A 17,594-nucleotide genomic window follows, 5' to 3' on the forward strand; every position below is an offset into this window, starting at 1 on the left:
TTTTTTTCTTTAAATTTAGTCTAATAAATTATGAATCAATTAAAATATCCATGACGCGACGCGACATCCATATCCACAAATTAAAATATCCCCCAAATTCGATATTCTCAGCTGTTTCTCAAAGTGTTTTTTAAGGCTCTCAAGCAAGGATCATCAAAATACATACTACTATCTCAATTCTCTTCTCAAGCAACGTTGTTTCAAGGCTCTCAATCAGCAGTCTTTCAGGGCTCTCAAGCCAAAAAGATGGCTTCTCCTCCATCTCAGAGGAGTACTTTAAGGGACAACCATAATACTTTTGCTGAACTTAGTGACCACACAAATGCTTTTGCTGCACTAGGAATGACTCCAAAAGAGGTAAAAATTATTATTTTTTGTTTGTGTTGCCTTTGTTAGTTTGAATTTTAGTTGGCGACACTGATTATGGTGTAGGATTTTTGCTTTATTTTAGAATTTTTGTATATTGTGACAATGAGTGTGGGCTAGAGTTTATCTTTATTTTAGTATTATTTTGTATATTTGGATACTAATTATGGGGGTTAGGATTTTTTGATATTATCGATTTTTATTTTTGTGCTTTTAAATTGCATGTATGTCTCGGGTTCAAGTATCAATTTGGGTCTCCCGTTCAATGAAAGCTCTGAGGCTGCTGTGTTGAATTTTGAAATTTTTTTGAGTAGAATTCAAGATGGTAAGAGTGTTGGGGATGGTAGTTATGATGACGACTTTAGTGACCCCGACTATAATTTGGAAGATAGTGATGATGACTTTGAGGATGTAATGGCTGAGCAAGTAACAACTCAAAAATTAAGTAAGAAAGGGATGGGAAGACCTAAGAAAGGATCAAGTAGTGTTCTATCAACTTTTAGCATCCTTATACCAGTAGAGAATGACAAATATGACTCGGATGTTGTTGAATCAGAGGAATTATCAGACGGGAGGATATCTGATAAGGAAGGTGATAAAAAGGAGGCAGTTCACTATGAAGAATACGATGAGCAGAAACATAAATATAATCCAAGTTTGGAACTTGGAATGAAATTTAGTAGCTTAAAGCAGTTTAAAGATGCTTGTAGAAATTATGGTATTAAAAGCAGGTTTTAGCTTAAATTCTCTAATAACAACCAGGAGATAGTGATATGTAAATGCAAACATAATGGGTGTCCTTTTAGAGTGTATGCTACTGCCGTGAGTAAGACTGATCCAACTATTCAGATCAAGTCTTGTAATTTGGAGCACATAGGTGGAAATGTGTTTGACAACTTCCATATGAATACTGCGTGGCTTGCTAATAGGTATTTTAGTGCATTTAGAGCTAGTCCATCATGGAGCGTGAATGGTTTAATTGAAGCTGTTAGAAATGACTATAGCTATACAATTAGTTATATGAAAGCTTGGAGGGCCAGAAATATGGCACAAAAATTGGTTTATGGAGATGAGGGAACCCAATATGCAAAGCTGTTGCCATATAGAGAGGAATTATTAAAAAGCAATCCAGGCTCTACTGTAATTTTGTGGAGGGACGAAGGCAGATTTCTTGGGTTTTATGTTTGTCTTGGAACACTTAAGAATGCTTTTAAATCTGGTTGTAGATCATTCATTAGCTTGGATGGTTGTTGGTTAAAGGGAAATTATGGAGGGAACTTGTTGAGTGCAGTGGTTATTGACCCAAATGATTGCATTTTTTCCAATAGCATATGCAGTCATAGCTAAAGCTGAAAGTAGAGAAACTCGGAGCTGGTTTCTTATTAACCTGGGAGAGGATTTGGAGATTCAGAACAGCCATCACATTTCATTTATGTCAGACAGACAGAAGGTAATATTATTTCTTTAGTATTTTACTCTGTTTCTTTATATTTTATTTATTGTTCTTTTTTTTTCATATTTCATAATATTCTTAAAGGGGCTGATTGGAGCTGCGAAGGATTTATACCCTAATGCTGAACACCGTAATTGTGTTAGGCATATGTATCCGAATTTCAGACAAAAACACAAAGGTAAGAATTTGAAAGACTTAGTTTGGAGTGCGGCAAGAGCGAGTAATGAAGTCTTGTTTAAGAAGTTTCTAGATGAACTGGAAAATGAGGACAAAGAGGCCAGAGAATGGTTCAATCACCCTGAAAGGCCATTCAATACTTGGACTCGAGCATTATTTAAATGTCATACCAAATGTGACATGTTGTTGAACAATTTATGTGAAAGCTTCAACAGGTAATTAAGAATTTGCATTTCCTTATGCACTTTTATTTTTAATAATATACTAAGTTATACATATATTTTTTTAGATATATACTTGATGCTAGGGACAAGGCCATAATAACAGTGCTAGAAATGATCAAGAACAAGTTGATGAGGAGGTTGTTAAAAAAAAAAAGAGTGGATTGAGAGATACCAAGGGCCAATATGCCCTAAGATAGAAAAAAAGCTGTTGAAAATTAGGATGGAGGCAACAAAGTTTCAACCTGATTTTTCAGGAGGCCCTAGGGTCTTAGTTGAAGGTCCTGGAGGGCCATATATTGTTGATATGTCTGCCAAGACTTGTACTTGTAGAAGGTGGGATTTGACTGGATTGCCTTGTCATCATGGTGTGGTTAGTATTCTTGGCAACAATTGAGTTAATAGAAGATTATGTCATGGACTATTACAAAGTGGAAAACTACAAGAAAGTATACTCTTATTATATAAATCCTACTGGCTCTGAAGATCACTTGCTTGAGGTTGTAGGAGGTGGTGACATTCTCCCACCTAAGGTAGTCAAGAAAAAGATAGGGAGGAAGCATAAGGCTAGGAGAAAGGAGGCTGAAGAACTAGAAAAATAAAGAGAAGTTGCTGCTCAAAGTGCAAAGGAGAAGAGGGCTGAAAAGAAGAAACCTCAACGAATATCTAAGAAGGGTACTGTACAAGTTAGCTGCTCTATTTGCAAAGTGGTTGGGCATAATGCTAGAGGCCATAGTAAATATGCAAAAACAACTTCCTCTAGTTTTCCAAACCAACAACCACCTTCTCCAAATTCAAGTCAAGACCCTGCTCCAACCCAAAACGAAGACCCTGCTCCAAACCAAAACCAAGAAGAAAGAATAGACGTGGACCTCATCTTAACAAATCAATCAACTATAGAGGTAAATTAGTTTCAAACCTTTCATGGTCCTTTTTATGTGCTAGTTTTATTTTTTCTCAGGTGTTGTATTGTTTTATAGGATGTTGCTGAACAAGATGTTGTTGGGAGAGTTGTACATGGTCAAAAAATTGTGCAAGGTGACACTGACACTATTAAAGTATCCAAAAGAGGCGGGGTCAAGAAGAAAGTTATGCAAGATTATATGCAAGTTATGGTGAAGAAAAAGTGGAGACTCTCGAAGACAAAATAGGGATGTTTGTCTAAAATTTCTTGTCTTTTGTAAATGGCATACACTTAAATTGGCACAATATATTGTGTCTGCTTTTGTCTTTTGGTTGATGCACATTTTATTTGCTGTATTGCTTAGTAAGCAATATTTTGTTTAGTGGTGTTGCTCGTTGCTCGTTCTCCTACAAAAACAATTCTATTTTTCCATAAAAGTTTTTTCTAATTCCCAGGAATATTTTAATTTAAGATATTCACTGTTAGGTACTTCATTAGAATTAAATAATTGGTCATGGGATCTCTAAAGCACCTACCCATTATCACAAATAAGATACTTACCCAAGGAGAGAGGTCCCGGAATAACCGAATAACTGAAAAGAAAATAACATGATAATTTTTCCGCATTCATGAAGTTGTATAGTTTGTCGGTAAGCAGAATTATGAGAAGTATCGAATTTGGGGATGTTTTAATTTGTGGATATGGATATCGGGTCGAGTCATGAATATTTTTAATTGATTCATAATTTATTAGACTGAATTTAAAAAAAAATGGCAGAATACTAAAAACAACGGATAATCGTCTTTGCCGATGATTATGACTTTTTGAGTAGAGTAGTAAAAATTTTATGACTTTTGTATCAGAAAAAAAAGTTATATGACTTTGAAAAAATATCATAGTTATATAAAAATTGCCATTTCAACTAACAAGTTTTGTGGGCCGTTGGTTTAGGGCCATAGATAATTGTATATCATAACTTGTTATATAACCTTGGGAGAAATTCAAAAATAGCCAGATTTATAACTGGTCGTTCAAAAATAGTCCAGTTTCAAACGTAATCGAAATTTAGCCACTTTTCATATAAAGATAAATCTGAGCGAAAATACTGTTCAAAACCCGGAAAATATGCTAGTATATTATACTGGAGTTCCATCATAAGTATGCTTCAACTCCAGCATATTATACTGGAGTTGCAGGATAAGTATGCTGGAACTCCAACATAATATGATGGAGTTCCAGCATAAGTACGCTAGAACTCCAACATAATATACTGGAGTTCCAGCAAGTATAATTGTCCAATATAATATACTGGAGTTTGGAGCACCGGTGCTCCAGTCTCCAGTATATTATACTGGAGTCAGCAAAGTATATCGGTCCAGCATAATATGCTGGAGTTCATACACAGGTGCACCGAACTCCAGTATATTATGTTGGACCGGTCTCTGTTGCAGCAAAATAGTGGCTATTTTTCATTGACTTCGTAACCATTTGCTATTTTTAAATGACCAGTCCGAAAACTGACTATATCGTGCTATTTTTACTATAACCTTTGATTGTTGAAATTTTACAAATTAGGAAATCGTTACCAATAGTTATTTAGAATGGTCAAATGCTATCTAGACTGATTAGACTTTCTTCTGAAAGTATACTATTTGTGAAGGTATGGCATCTTGAAAGGTTAGATGGTGTTGTGTTTTCCAATTTCTATTGTAAGAGATATTAATTTGGATATTTTTTCTTGAGAAAATGATATTGTATAGATGCTCTTAAAATAATAATCGAAAATATATATATATATATATATATATATATATATATATATATATATATATATATATATATATTCTGCATAATCCCTCTTGTATACAAATTATATACACATTTTCAGCTACAAGATATAAATAGTTTTTGGCACGTGCTAAAAATGAAAAAAGCCCATATTTTCTTGCTATGTAGTAGTAATCAGGGATAAATTTAAAAATAGCCGGATTTACAAGTGGTAATTAAAAAATAGTCACAGTTTCAAAAATAATCGAAATTTTGCCACTTTGCATGTAAAGATAAATCTGAACGAAAACACTGTTCAAAATCCGAAAAATATTTCAGCATAATATGTTGGAGTTCCAGTATAATATACTGGTCCAACATAATATGCTGGAAGTTCATACACAGGGGCTCCAATCTCTAGTATATTATGCTGGAACTTTCCGTGTGTTGGAGTTCCAGCATAATATACTGAAAGTTCATACATAGGTGCACAAATCTCCAATATATTATGCTCGAACTTTTCTGTTGCAACAAAATAGTGGCTATTTTTCAGTAATTTTGCAAATGCTAGCTATTTTTCAATTACCAATCCGAAAACTGGCTAGCCCATGCTATTTTCACTAGTAACCAGGCCTATCCAGTAAGGAGTGGTTTTACACCATTCTTCCTTTATCATCAAACTACATTTCATCCCAATTATCCAGATAACTTTTTTCTGATAAAGTTTTGCAAAATAGCTAGCAGATTTTTTTCAAGATAAACCAACACAACTAGCACCTAAAATATTAAATTCATGCAATCCAGAACAAGCCTTATACTGTTACTATTAGTAAAAACAAAAGATTGGGTGTTAACTGGACCTCTAGGAGCCCCATTTGATTAGTAATAATTTTATGGGAGAAATTTAATAATAGCCAAATTTACAAGTGATCATTTAAAATAGCTATAATTTTAAAAGTAATCGAAATTTAGTCACTTTTTATATAAAGATAAATCTGAACGAAAATACTATTCAAAATCTGGAAAATACTCCAGCATAATATACTGGAGTTTGGAGCACTAGTGCTCCAGTCTTCATTATACTGCAACCAGCAAAGCATACCGGTCCAGCATAATATGCTGGAAGTTCATATACAGGTGCACCGAACTCTAATATATTATGCTGGACCTGTCTCTATTGCAGCAAAGTAGTGACTATTTTTAATAATTTGGCAAACGCTGGGTGTTAACTGGACCTCCAGGAGCCCCCTTTGATTAGTAACAATTTTAAGACATATAGGTCAATTTCACGATAAGAAAATTATTTTGTACAACAAACTGACTTATGTCTCCCTTGATTTTTTGGCTTATAACACATATATCCTTGTAATTTCAAATGTTACAAAAATCGTTCTCTAAAGTTTTATATAATAGTCTATAATCAATTTATGAGTGGACACATAATTTACACCATAATATATCATTTACAGTGCGGCAAATACACGAGTAAACTTATCTTTGTTCCATTGTAAGATACATTACTAATTGAGGAGTTCAACACCGTTCTTTGTTTGGTACAGTATTTTAAATTTTTTAAAATTATTTCTAACAATAAAATATTGTAACTTAAGAGTACCTACTGTGTAGATAAATTCTATCTACAAAAAAAAAAGGAAACAGATGCTCGATTTCAACTAAAACTTAGCCGTTTTATCTCGTAATTCCTCAATCTTTTTTTCCTTAAAAAATGGAGTAAATAGAAGAATTAATCTAAATAGCCGCCCATCTAATCGCCTAAACTAAAAATAATTGACGGATACATAATATATATTGCAAAATGTTTTTAGATACACTGCAAATGTTTTTAGATAGGAATTTTTGCATTCCTATACACTATATGAAACTATATTACCCTCACTACTCATGTTTTACTATAATTACATTTTATATACCTAATTATCATTTATGTACATTTTAAGGGAATTAGTGATAATAATTATTGTCCTAAAATTACTCTAACGTATTTTACACACCCCACGTTTCTCTCTCCACATCCCCTCCCCCACGTACCACCCTCTCCCACGTATCACTCTAAATCTTTCTTTACTTTCAAATATAGTCGTCGTAAGAAAAAAAACATTTCATAATTCTCCATTAGTTTTAGCTCCTTTTTTCGTTTGTCTCATAACAGTTGTGAACTTTAGAATTTCGATAAAGGTCCTCTGACCTCTGGTATAAGGAGACTGTTATTTAAAACTACTATTTTTGTTTGTTTTTCTTTTTTACCGTTTTCTAGTTTAAGCACAAACAAACAAACATTAAAAATTATAGATACAACCTTAGTAATTTTTTCTTTAATTAGTTCATTCCGGCATGAATGACACCTTTTTAATTTAAAAATAACATAACTTGAACTTTTCATCTTATTATATAATTCACCCTAAAAAAATTATTTGTTTGAATTAGGTATTATTGCAAAGAATTGAGAATTCTCTATATGTCTCTCTCTATCTCTTAATTCCTAATTTCAGTAATGTAAAGCAAAGAAAAGAGAGTAGCAATTCCATCATTGACATCAATTAAAAAGCTCTGAAGCTTTGACTTCGAATTTGGGTTTTGAAAAATTTATTTGTTTGGATTGGGTGTTGTTACAAACAATTGGGAATATGGTTTGGAGTTTATATCTCAATTTTGAGGGTGTTTCGGTGAAGATTACACTTGATTTTGGCTGAATTTAATATTGAGAAGAAGAAGAAGAAGAAGAAGAAGACATGACATACATTATATTTACGAAATTGTAGTAACATTGTAGAAAAATTATATTTTGTTGTTTATATATATATATATTATTTAACTATTGTATGAAAGTTGAACAATATTGTATAAAAATTATATTTAAGTTGTATGATATTGTAGTTGTATATAACTGAGTAGAAATAACAAAAGACATATTGTATAAATTTTGTATAAAATCAAACAAACATTAAAATTATAGATACAACCTTAGTTTTTTTCTTTAATTAGTTCATTCCGACATGAATGACACCTTTCTAATTTAAAAATAACATAACTTGAACTTTTCATCTTATTATATAATTCACCCAAAAAAAATTATTTGTTTGAATTATGTGTTATAGCAAATAATTGGGAATTCTCTCTACTTCTCTCTCTATCTCTTAACCTCTAATTTCAGTAATCTAACGCAAAGAAAGAGAGAGCACCAATTCCACCATTGACAGCCATTAAAAAGCTTTGAAGCTTTGAATTTGAGTTTTGAAAAATCATTATTTGTTTGGATTGGATGTTGTTGCAAACAATTAGGAATATAGTTTGGAGTTTATATCTCAATTTTGAGGGTGTTTCGGTGAAGATTACGATTTTGGCTAAATTTCATATTGAAACTCGAAGAAGAAGAAGAAGAAGAAGAAGAAGAAGAAGAAGAAGAAGAAGAAGAAGAAGAAGAAGACATGATATACATTATATTTACGAAATTGTAGTAAAATTGTAGGAAAATTGTAGAAAAATTATATTTAAAGTTGAACAATGTTGTATAAAAATTATATTTAAGTTGTATGATATTGTAGTTGTATATAACTGAGTAGAAATAATGTAAGAAAATTGTAGATAACTTGTAGATAAATTATATAATATATAATTAGTTGTATGAAATTTATTTTTGCCATGTATAAATCAGATACAAAATATACAAAAGACATATTGTATAAATTTTGTATTTAAGTTGTACGATTTTGTAGTTGTATATAACTGAGTAGAAATAATATTTGAAAATTGTAGATAAGTTATAAGTAAATTGTATAATATATAATTAGTTGTATGAATTTGTTTTTACTATGTATAAATCAGATACAAAATATACAAATGACATATTGTATAAATTTTGTATTTAAGTTCAAACAGGATGATAGTTTTGTTTTCTTAGTACTGCCTAATATCCACTAAGCTGGATTCATGATTTGACCAGTTTAATCACCAAACAGCGTAAAAATTCAATATTGGTGTTTATAGTGTAAAACACAAGCGAATTAAGGGTCCTCGGTAACAATAATCTGTTCAATTCTACTGATCTCATGGCCTTATACAAATGAGACTTAAATTTAGGGGTGTGTATCATCCAGATAAAATCGAAAAGCAAAATTGAATGGAAACAATTAATTGGTTTATTGTTTGATTTCGGATAACTTTAATTTTTTTTCATTTTTTGGAGTTTTTGGTTTGTATATTTGGATCTTCGAAAAATCAAATTACTCATAATATAAGTTTGCTATTGTTCTTTAGCATTTAAATATCTTATGTCGTTAGAACGTTAGTGTTTCACAACTTTATATGGTCCTAAATATGTCTTTCTGCAGTATTTCTCTGTCTTCAAATCTTTTCATTTGCAAAATCTAACATGTACTAAGATTTTATTTGTTGTATATATATATATATATTACTTTAAAAATCATATATGGCTGAAAGAATGATAGTAGAAGGAGCTCCATTTCTCAGACTAATTCTTTCTTTACTTGAGTTATTTTCTAAAATTTACGATTTTCGTTGTCAAATTGCTACTATAATAATTATTGTGGAGAAAAAAAGAATGCATGAGATCAAACCTAGAGACTGTTTGGGCAGATAACCTCGACGCCCAATTAGAATAGTTATTAAGTGAGCTAATTAATTAATGTTAATAAGAAAAAGTCGAGATTCGAAAGGATATTCCAGCGTAAGATTGCGTCCAAACTGATAAAAGATTTAAAGTATAGTTTAGTAGTTGGCAGAAAAAGACTTTGTAAACCTAAAACTAAGAGATGTTTATCCACACACTGTAATGTTAAGATAAGGAAAACATATTGAAGATATATTTATTAAAAGTCACGCAAAAAATTATTTGGAGTGTGGGTGGAAGATCAAGAGAGAAAAGGGGGGAGAGATGAGAGAAAAAAGGAAAAAGGTTTAACTATCCCTTGATTGGAGGCACAAATAATGGATTGAGAGCCTTTTAAGGTGGATTGTATATATTTTGTAAACAAAACTTGTTTATGCCGGGTAATTAACTAAACATAAACATTAAGGGTAATAAAGTTTCAAAAAGTGTATAAGAATGAAAAAATCCCTTTTAGATACACTACAAATTAGTTATGTCGAAGTTTCAAGCCCAATTGAGGAGGCCCATCAGTTGGACAAACTTCAGGGCAAGTGCACATATAGCCATTCTCAAAAATGTTATTTAAAGATTAGACAATATTTATTTTTTATAATATTTTAAACTAAAAATCTTAACCTTCAGAACAATTCATGATATTTTTGTTTTGAAAATTGAACTGAAATATTGAAATTCAAAATATACTAAATAGTAGTCATTTAAAATGGCTAGCTAATGTCATTTCTACACAAACTTCACATAACAGCTCCTCAAAAGCCGAGCCCAACTACATAACACGTGTGACATAAAGATAACATCGTCGCACGTGCGAGATTTCAAAAAAGTAGCTAGGGTTAAGGACGGCGTTCTCGGGCAGGGCAGCACTGGGATTTTCCTGCCCGTTGGTTTCGTTCCCCTCTACAAAAACAAAATAAGCTCGACTTATACCATCCCGCTTCTTCCCATCATTCGAAATACACCGCCCACCCCCACCCCTCATCTCTCTCGCTATCTCTCTCTCTCTATATAAATATAATATATACATACACAACATTTTTGTGATTGAGTGATTCACCAGTGTTGTGCTCTTCAATTTCTTCACTCGAAGAAAAGGATAGAGTGAGTGAAGACCGAGAGAGGAATAAAAACCCTAGCTCGTGGGTTTTAGTTTCGTCTATCGAAATCGAGGCATTTGAATACTGGGTCAGTATTATTAAGAATAGTTATGTGTTATTTTTCTTTTAGATTGTATAGTATGTACATTGATAGATCGATTCGATTTAATTTTCTTGTTAGGGTTTAAGGTTATTTAATTTCATTTTCCTGCTGTGGCTTAATGTTTGCTTTAGTATATATCGTTAATCTATTTATTTTGCTTCTTTTTAGCTTCCTAGTTGATTATAGATGTAATTGTTATGCTTTTTAAAACTGTGTTATAACTGGTGCTTAAATTCTTAGTATTGGAATAAAAGGTGCCCGCGATAGAGTGGAATTGATATATAGAGGATTCATACAGACATACCCGACACAGTTCAAAAATAAACTTAAGGAAAGGCTTATATAAAATAAAGAGGTTCAAAACAAGTTACATGCTCGTGATGCACAACAACTAATAAGAAAACCTGATGGATTGATGTTTTGTTTAAGCTATGTTTACTGTTCAATGTTAAGTTGAATGGCTAAAGAAAAATGTATATGTTCACAAAGACTGTTAAAATGTCAAGTCCTAAACAGATAACTGATAGGTAGAAAAAAGTAGTTGAATTATATGATTTGGGAGTAGTTGTTTTTGTTTGAAGTACTTGAGTGGGGGAGGGAGGTGGGGGTGTGTATGAATATATGTTATGGTTTTTCAGTTTATTGTGCACCTGATGTGTTTCGTTTGAAGCACATGTGAAATCACTGGGATGCTTTGGAAGCAAAGAAGTTCTGTGTTCCATTAAAGGACACTTTTTGATGCCAAGCATACACAAATTGTTCCTTGGTCTGCTTAATTTTGCGTTAAAGCTTCTTGAATTCGTCTGAAGTTCATGTCTGTGTTAAGGCTGCTTGACACATGTGGAATAAAATAGAAATAACAAAGTTCTGTGTTCAATCAAGGGATACCTTTCCTTTGAATTCATTTTGTTATGGATTAAGGGATCATTTGATTTGAAACAAGGTTATCCTGGGAATATTAACCCGTATCCAATATGGGATATCTAATATGAAGTTTGGCTATAAAATTTATACAGGTATTAGTTAATACCCGCAAATAAACATGGGATATATATAATCCGAAGTTCTATATCAGAATTAGTATCCTTATCCTGGTAACCAAACGACCCCTAACAGAATATTGAATTGATCCATTACTGTTGCCAAGCACTTCAAAATGTTGTCCACAATTTTGTTATTTAAATGGAAATGCAACTTAACTAGCTTTTGATTTACCTCTCTCCTTGCTCTTATGTCCTAGAAGGAGTGTTCTACTTCTCTGTAATACGTACCTAATTTTTAGATTATCCATAAATTCTAGAATTTTCCATTGTGCCTAATTGGGACCTGTAATAGTTGTTAGCCCTAAAGAAAAGGGAAGAAGAAGAAGAAAGAGAGAAGTATTTGGATTTTCAGATTTGGGAGTAGTTTCTGTTTGAAGTATGAAGTATCTGAGTAGGAAGTTCTGTACCAATATCAATTATGAGTCTTCGGTTTCTTGTGCGCCTGAAATGTTTTGTCTAAAATTCATGCATGGGAAATGGTTGGGATGCTTCGGAATAGAAGAAGTCTTAATGTGCTCAATCAAAGACTCCTTTGGCGCTAAGCATCCATACATTGAGCACCTGGTTTACTTAGTTTTGTGTAAAGGCTGCTTGATGTCATGTTTTTTATGAGGGACTTATAGAATACGAGAATAGTGAATAGCTCTGTTTTGCTGATGCCAGTACTTCAAATTTACAATTGATTTCTTTAACTGTTAAAACGGAAATGCAATTTAACTAGCTTTCTGATCTTACCACTCTCCTTGCCTCCTATGTCCTAGGAGAACTCTTTTTCTCTTTGAATGACTTGCTAATTTTTAAATATGTGGATTCTAGAATTTCCACAGCACCTCATGTTTTCTTTTGGGTTTAATATGTAGGAGAAATGGCTCTCGACATCACTCAGTTTCTATTGGCTGCTCAATCAGCAGATGCTAAGATTCGGTCTGAGGCAGAGACTGGTCTTGGTCAGTTCCGAGAACAAAACCTACCAGGCTTTCTTCTGTCATTGGCTGTTGAGCTCTCCAATGATGGAAAACCCACTGAATCTCGAAGACTGGCTGGTATTGTGCTTAAGAACTCACTAGATGCAAAAGAATCTGCTAGGAAAGAACAGCTTGTTCAACAATGGCAGGCAATTGATGCTCAATGTAAATCTCAAATTAAAAGCTTGCTCTTGAGCACCCTAGGTTCGTCTGTGCGTGAGGCAAGTCATACTGCTGCCCAAGTAATTGCAAAGGTGGCTTCGATTGAAATTCCCCAGAAACAGTGGCCAGAGCTCATTGGGTTGTTGCTTGTTAACATGACCAAACAAGGCAGGCCTCCGTCCCTGAAACAGTCAACACTTGAAACACTTGGCTATGTGTGTGAGGAGATATCGCACCAAGATCTTGTCCAAGATGAAGTAAACTCTGTTCTCACTGCTGTTGTGCAAGGTATGAATGTTGAGGAGCAAAGCCCTGAAGTACGTCTTGCTGCTACTAGGGCTTTATATAATGCTCTTGATTTTGCTCAGACAAACTTTGGTAACGAGATGGAGAGGAATTTTATCATGAAGGTCGTCTGTGAGGCAGCCATTGCAAAGGAGACAGAGATTAGACAGGCTGCATACGAGTGTCTTGTTTCTATTGCATCAACATACTATGAGTTGCTTGAACCTTACATGCAGGCTGTCTTTGAGTTGACAGCAAAAGCAGTCAGAGAAGATCAGGAGGCTGTTGCTCTTCAAGCAATTGAGTTCTGGAGTTCTATCTGTGACGAAGAGATAGAATTGCAAGACTATGAGGTTCCTGACAGTGGGGATTCTAGTGTGCAACACTCTCGCTTCATTGAGAAGGCCCTCCCAACACTTGTTCCAATGCTGCTGGAAACATTATTGAAGCAGGATGAGGAACAGGACCAGGATGATGATATTTGGAATCTGGCAATGGCTGGTGGAACATGTCTTGGTCTTGTTGCCAGGACTGTTGGAGATGCTGTTGTTCCCCTGGTAATGCCTTTTGTTGAGGCTAATATATTGAAGCCTGATTGGCGCTCACGTGAGGCTGCAACATATGCATTTGGCTCAATTCTTGAAGGCCCAAGCATTGAGAAGCTCTCTCCCATGGTCCATGCTGGATTAGATTTTCTTCTTAAGGCGATGAAGGATGAAAACAGCCATGTAAGAGATACCACTGCATGGACACTTAGCCGTATTTTTGAGTTTCTGCACACACCATCTTCTGGGTTCTCAGTGATTTCGCCAGCCAACCTCCAGCAGATTGTCGGAGTGTTGTTAGAGAGTTTAAAAGATGCCTCCCATGTTGCCGAGAAAGTTTGTGGGGCTATCTATTTTCTTGCACAGGGATATGAGGATGGTGGGCCAAGCTCGTCTTTGCTCACACCATATATTCCTGAGATTATCACCTCTCTTATTTCCACAGCTGACCGGACTGACAGCAGTGATTCTAAGCTCAGAACTAACGCATATGAAACATTGAATGAAGTTGTTAGGTGCTCTAACCTTGTTGAAACATCTGATATCATTGCGAAGCTTTGCCCGGTTATCATGGCTAAGTTGGCACAAACAGTAGAGCTTCAGATTGTATCCTCTGATGATAGGGAAAAGCAGGGAGATTTGCAGGCTTCCCTTTGTGGTGTACTCCAGGTTATCATTCAGAAGCTTAGCAATGCTGATGAAACTAAGCCCATTCTACTTCAGGTTGCCGACCAGATCATGATGTTGTTCCTAAAGGTATTTGCTTGTCGTAGCTCGACGGTGCATGAAGAGGCCATGCTTGCCATTGGCGCTCTGGCCTATGCAACTGGACAGGAGTTCTTGAAGTATATGCCAGAATTCTACAAATATCTGGAGATGGGGCTGCAAAATTTTGAAGAGTACCAGGTGTGTTCCATCTCGGTGGGGGTTGTTGGTGACATTTCCCGTGCCTTGGATGACAAGATCTTACCATATTGTGATGGGATGATGGCACTTCTTCTGAAGGATCTGTCTAGCGGCGAACTTAACCGATCTGTAAAGCCTCCGATATTTTCCTGCTTTGGGGATATTGCTCTTGCCATTGGTGAACACTTTGAGAAATACCTCCAATATGCATTGCCTATGATGCAAGGTGCTTCCGAATTATGTGCACAGTTAGACAACAGTGATGAGGAAATGCTAGAGTATGGCAACCAGCTCAGGCGCAGTATTTTTGAAGCATATTCAGGGATTCTTCAAGGATTTAAGAATTCCAAGGCTGACTTGATGTTACCCCATGCTCCTCATCTCCTGCAGTTCATTGAACTGGTTGCTAAGGACAAACCAAGGTAATTTAGTTCGATCTTAGTGACGTCTTCTTATTATGTCTCTGCAGCTTATTAATTCTAACAAGTGTATTGATTTTTTGCAGAGATGAAAGCGTGACCAAAGCAGCGGTTGCTGTGTTGGGAGATTTAGCTGATGCACTTGGTCCAAATATAACCACCCTTTTCAAAGATCGAGTTTTCTGCGCCGAGTTGTTGGGCGAGTGTCTTCAATCTGATGATGAACAGCTCAAAGAAACAGCAACTTGGACCCAAGGGATGATTGGGCGTGCCTTCTCTGTTTGTGGGTGAAGAAAGAGCTGCTTCAAAGTATCAGTTTGTAAGGGAGTCATGTATTTTCCTTCGTCTCAACAGGGGCAAACGTGTCTGGTCATCGTGTCGTAGATTTTTATGACGATGAAATTCTTTTCATTGTTGGGGTATATACCCAAAGGGGGTCAGTTCTTTTCTCTGTAGTTTCAAGGATTAAGACCACCTACTTGTGGTAGCCTGCTGTCATTTTGGACGTTGTCTAGTTCTATACATTACATATAATGGAGGTTTAGTTAGGTAATCTTCTTGTAACTTAATTCTCACTCCATCACAAGGCTCTTTCCGAAATACCAAAAAATCGTATTTGGAATCGTTTCCATCTTTTACAAATCATGCTTATTCTTCGTCTAAAACGATTATCGTATAGTGTTGGAATCTGTTGTGCATTTCTTCTTTCTAATATAGACCACTGAACTAGCTTTCATTGATTGATGCAGTGAATGAAATAGCTTCTGAAAAGAAAAGAAAAAGAAACATCTAAAACTTTGGAGCGTAACCTGAAGCAATTGCTGACAACACAGTTCTAGCTTCATATGAAAAATTAGCTGTAAACTTCTAGCTATTTCTTTTGCTCAACACCCAGCCTTTTTGGGGCTACTAATGTCAGTGGATTAGTTAACAAGACTTAATTTAGTTCTTAATTTCAAGGTGTATCGCTAACCAAGTACTGATAATTATAGATTTCACTACGCGAAGAATCGCAGACTTAACAAGAATTCCACATCACAGCTTCTAAATTCCTGCCATTTAAAAACAGACAGACAAAAAAGTTGCTCTTCTCCACCACCACCACGGCACAAATTGTGGAATCCCAAATTAAAGTTGCCTCTGATTCGTCACAGAAAAATGGTGAAATGGCCCTTTATAAGCTGCTCTTCTCCACTGAGGCACAATCTGCTACTGATTGAAATCCTAGAAAGCTGGCAATCAGTTCTTAGATTTCAGTAACTAGAAGCTTTTGTCTTTATATATTTGCTTCAGCCTAAAGTAACAAAATTTAGTAAATGAGAATAATGAATAGATATATGTACCAGAGAAAGGGGAGCCTTGAAGCAACGGCAAAGTTGTCTTCTTGTGATCAACAGGTCACCGATTGGAGCCGTGGAACCAGTCACTAATGCATACGTTAGGGTAGATTATCTCTATCGATGCGGCCATTCCCGAACCCTGCGTTAACACGGGATGCTTTGTGCGCCGACTATGCTTGCGTAGGATAGACTGTCTATATCACACCCTTTAGGGTGAGACCCTTTCCACACCCTGCGTGAGCGCGTGATGCTTTGTGCACCGGGCTACACTTTTGTTAGCGGAAACGTAAAAGAAAGAACAGAAGATTTAACGTGGTTCGGATCAAAATAATCCTACATCCACCAGAGAACAATTGCCTTTTTAATATTAACAAAGGAAGGGGAGAGTTCCCAATTACACTTAAGAGAATTTCTCTCTTAACTCTCTACTCACTGCAATGTGTTGTATTATTTTTGGGATGGTTTCTACAAATGAAGGAGTGCATCTATTTATAGAGGTAAAGACCTCCTTTTGATGTCATTGATGACATCAAAGGAGGAAGCTTCCTCCTAGCATCCATACCAACTCTTTCCACCAACTCTTCCAATTGGCATGCCATTGTTGACTAAACATAAACTAACACCTTCAATCTCCACCTTGGTTTGCGTTTCGAGCGTGCGCGTGAACTACTCTGGCCAAAACTTCTAAGCTTACTGGGCAACCCCGTTGTAAGAAACAAGAAGAATCAAACCATTGTTGAACATACCACCTCCACCTAACAACTGTTCTCTTCGGAGTTGCATTAGTTGATGCACACCTTCGCCAAGTCCTTGCAGTGTGCAAACTTAGCGAGTGAGACTATCTTGGTCAACATATCTGTAGCATTATCGTCTGTGATAACCTTCACGACCTTGATAGTTCCCTCTTCAACAACATCTCGAATAAAATAAAATCTGACATCAATGTGTTTAGTGCGCTCATGAAATCTCTGATTTTTCATTAGATGAATAGCACTCTGACTATCACATCTAAGAGTTGATTCCAGCTGAACCAAACTCAATTCCGCTACTAAACCTTTCAACCAGATAGCTTCCTTCACCGCCTCCGCTGCTGCCATGTATTCTGCTTCTGTCGTAGACAAAGCGGCAATCGACTGCAGAGTCGACTTCCAACTAACGGCACTGCCAACGAGGGTAAAAATGTATCCAGTTGTGGACC

General features: G+C 35.3%; 2 protein-coding genes across 2 annotated transcripts; both read left to right on the forward strand.

Annotated features, from left to right (window-relative positions):
* The first annotated feature begins 1,526 nt into the window (after positions 1-1,526).
* LOC107798937 (uncharacterized) lies at positions 1,527-3,503 on the forward strand. The gene is made up of 5 exons (XM_016621962.2): positions 1,527-1,816; positions 1,904-1,997; positions 2,070-2,211; positions 2,286-3,119; positions 3,198-3,503. The coding sequence occupies exons 1-4, from the start codon at positions 1,673-1,675 to the stop codon at positions 2,383-2,385; spliced, it is 480 nt and encodes a 159-aa protein (XP_016477448.1). The 5' UTR covers positions 1,527-1,672; the 3' UTR covers positions 2,386-3,119; positions 3,198-3,503.
* A 6,881-nt stretch (positions 3,504-10,384) lies between these two features.
* Positions 10,385-15,678, forward strand: LOC107798936 (importin subunit beta-1-like). The gene is made up of 3 exons (XM_016621961.2): positions 10,385-10,716; positions 12,635-15,059; positions 15,143-15,678. The coding sequence occupies exons 2-3, from the start codon at positions 12,640-12,642 to the stop codon at positions 15,345-15,347; spliced, it is 2,625 nt and encodes an 874-aa protein (XP_016477447.2). The 5' UTR covers positions 10,385-10,716; positions 12,635-12,639; the 3' UTR covers positions 15,348-15,678.
* The last annotated feature ends 1,916 nt before the right edge of the window (positions 15,679-17,594 follow it).

This window comes from Nicotiana tabacum, chromosome 5 (genome assembly GCF_000715075.1).
Source record: "Nicotiana tabacum cultivar K326 chromosome 5, ASM71507v2, whole genome shotgun sequence".
In the NCBI taxonomy this organism is placed as follows: domain Eukaryota; kingdom Viridiplantae; phylum Streptophyta; class Magnoliopsida; order Solanales; family Solanaceae; genus Nicotiana; species Nicotiana tabacum.

Coding starts and splice junctions, on each gene's coding strand:
- LOC107798936 (XM_016621961.2), top strand. CDS start 12,640: ATGGCTCTCGACATCACTCAGTTTCTATTGGCTGCTCAATCAGCAGAT. Junction 15,060..15,142: donor GTTGCTAAGGACAAACCAAG/GTAATTTAGTTC, acceptor GATTTTTTGCAG/AGATGAAAGCGTGACCAAAG.
- LOC107798937 (XM_016621962.2), top strand. CDS start 1,673: ATGATTGCATTTTTTCCAATAGCATATGCAGTCATAGCTAAAGCTGAA. Junction 1,817..1,903: donor TTATGTCAGACAGACAGAAG/GTAATATTATTT, acceptor ATATTCTTAAAG/GGGCTGATTGGAGCTGCGAA. Junction 2,212..2,285: donor TTATGTGAAAGCTTCAACAG/GTAATTAAGAAT, acceptor ATATTTTTTTAG/ATATATACTTGATGCTAGGG.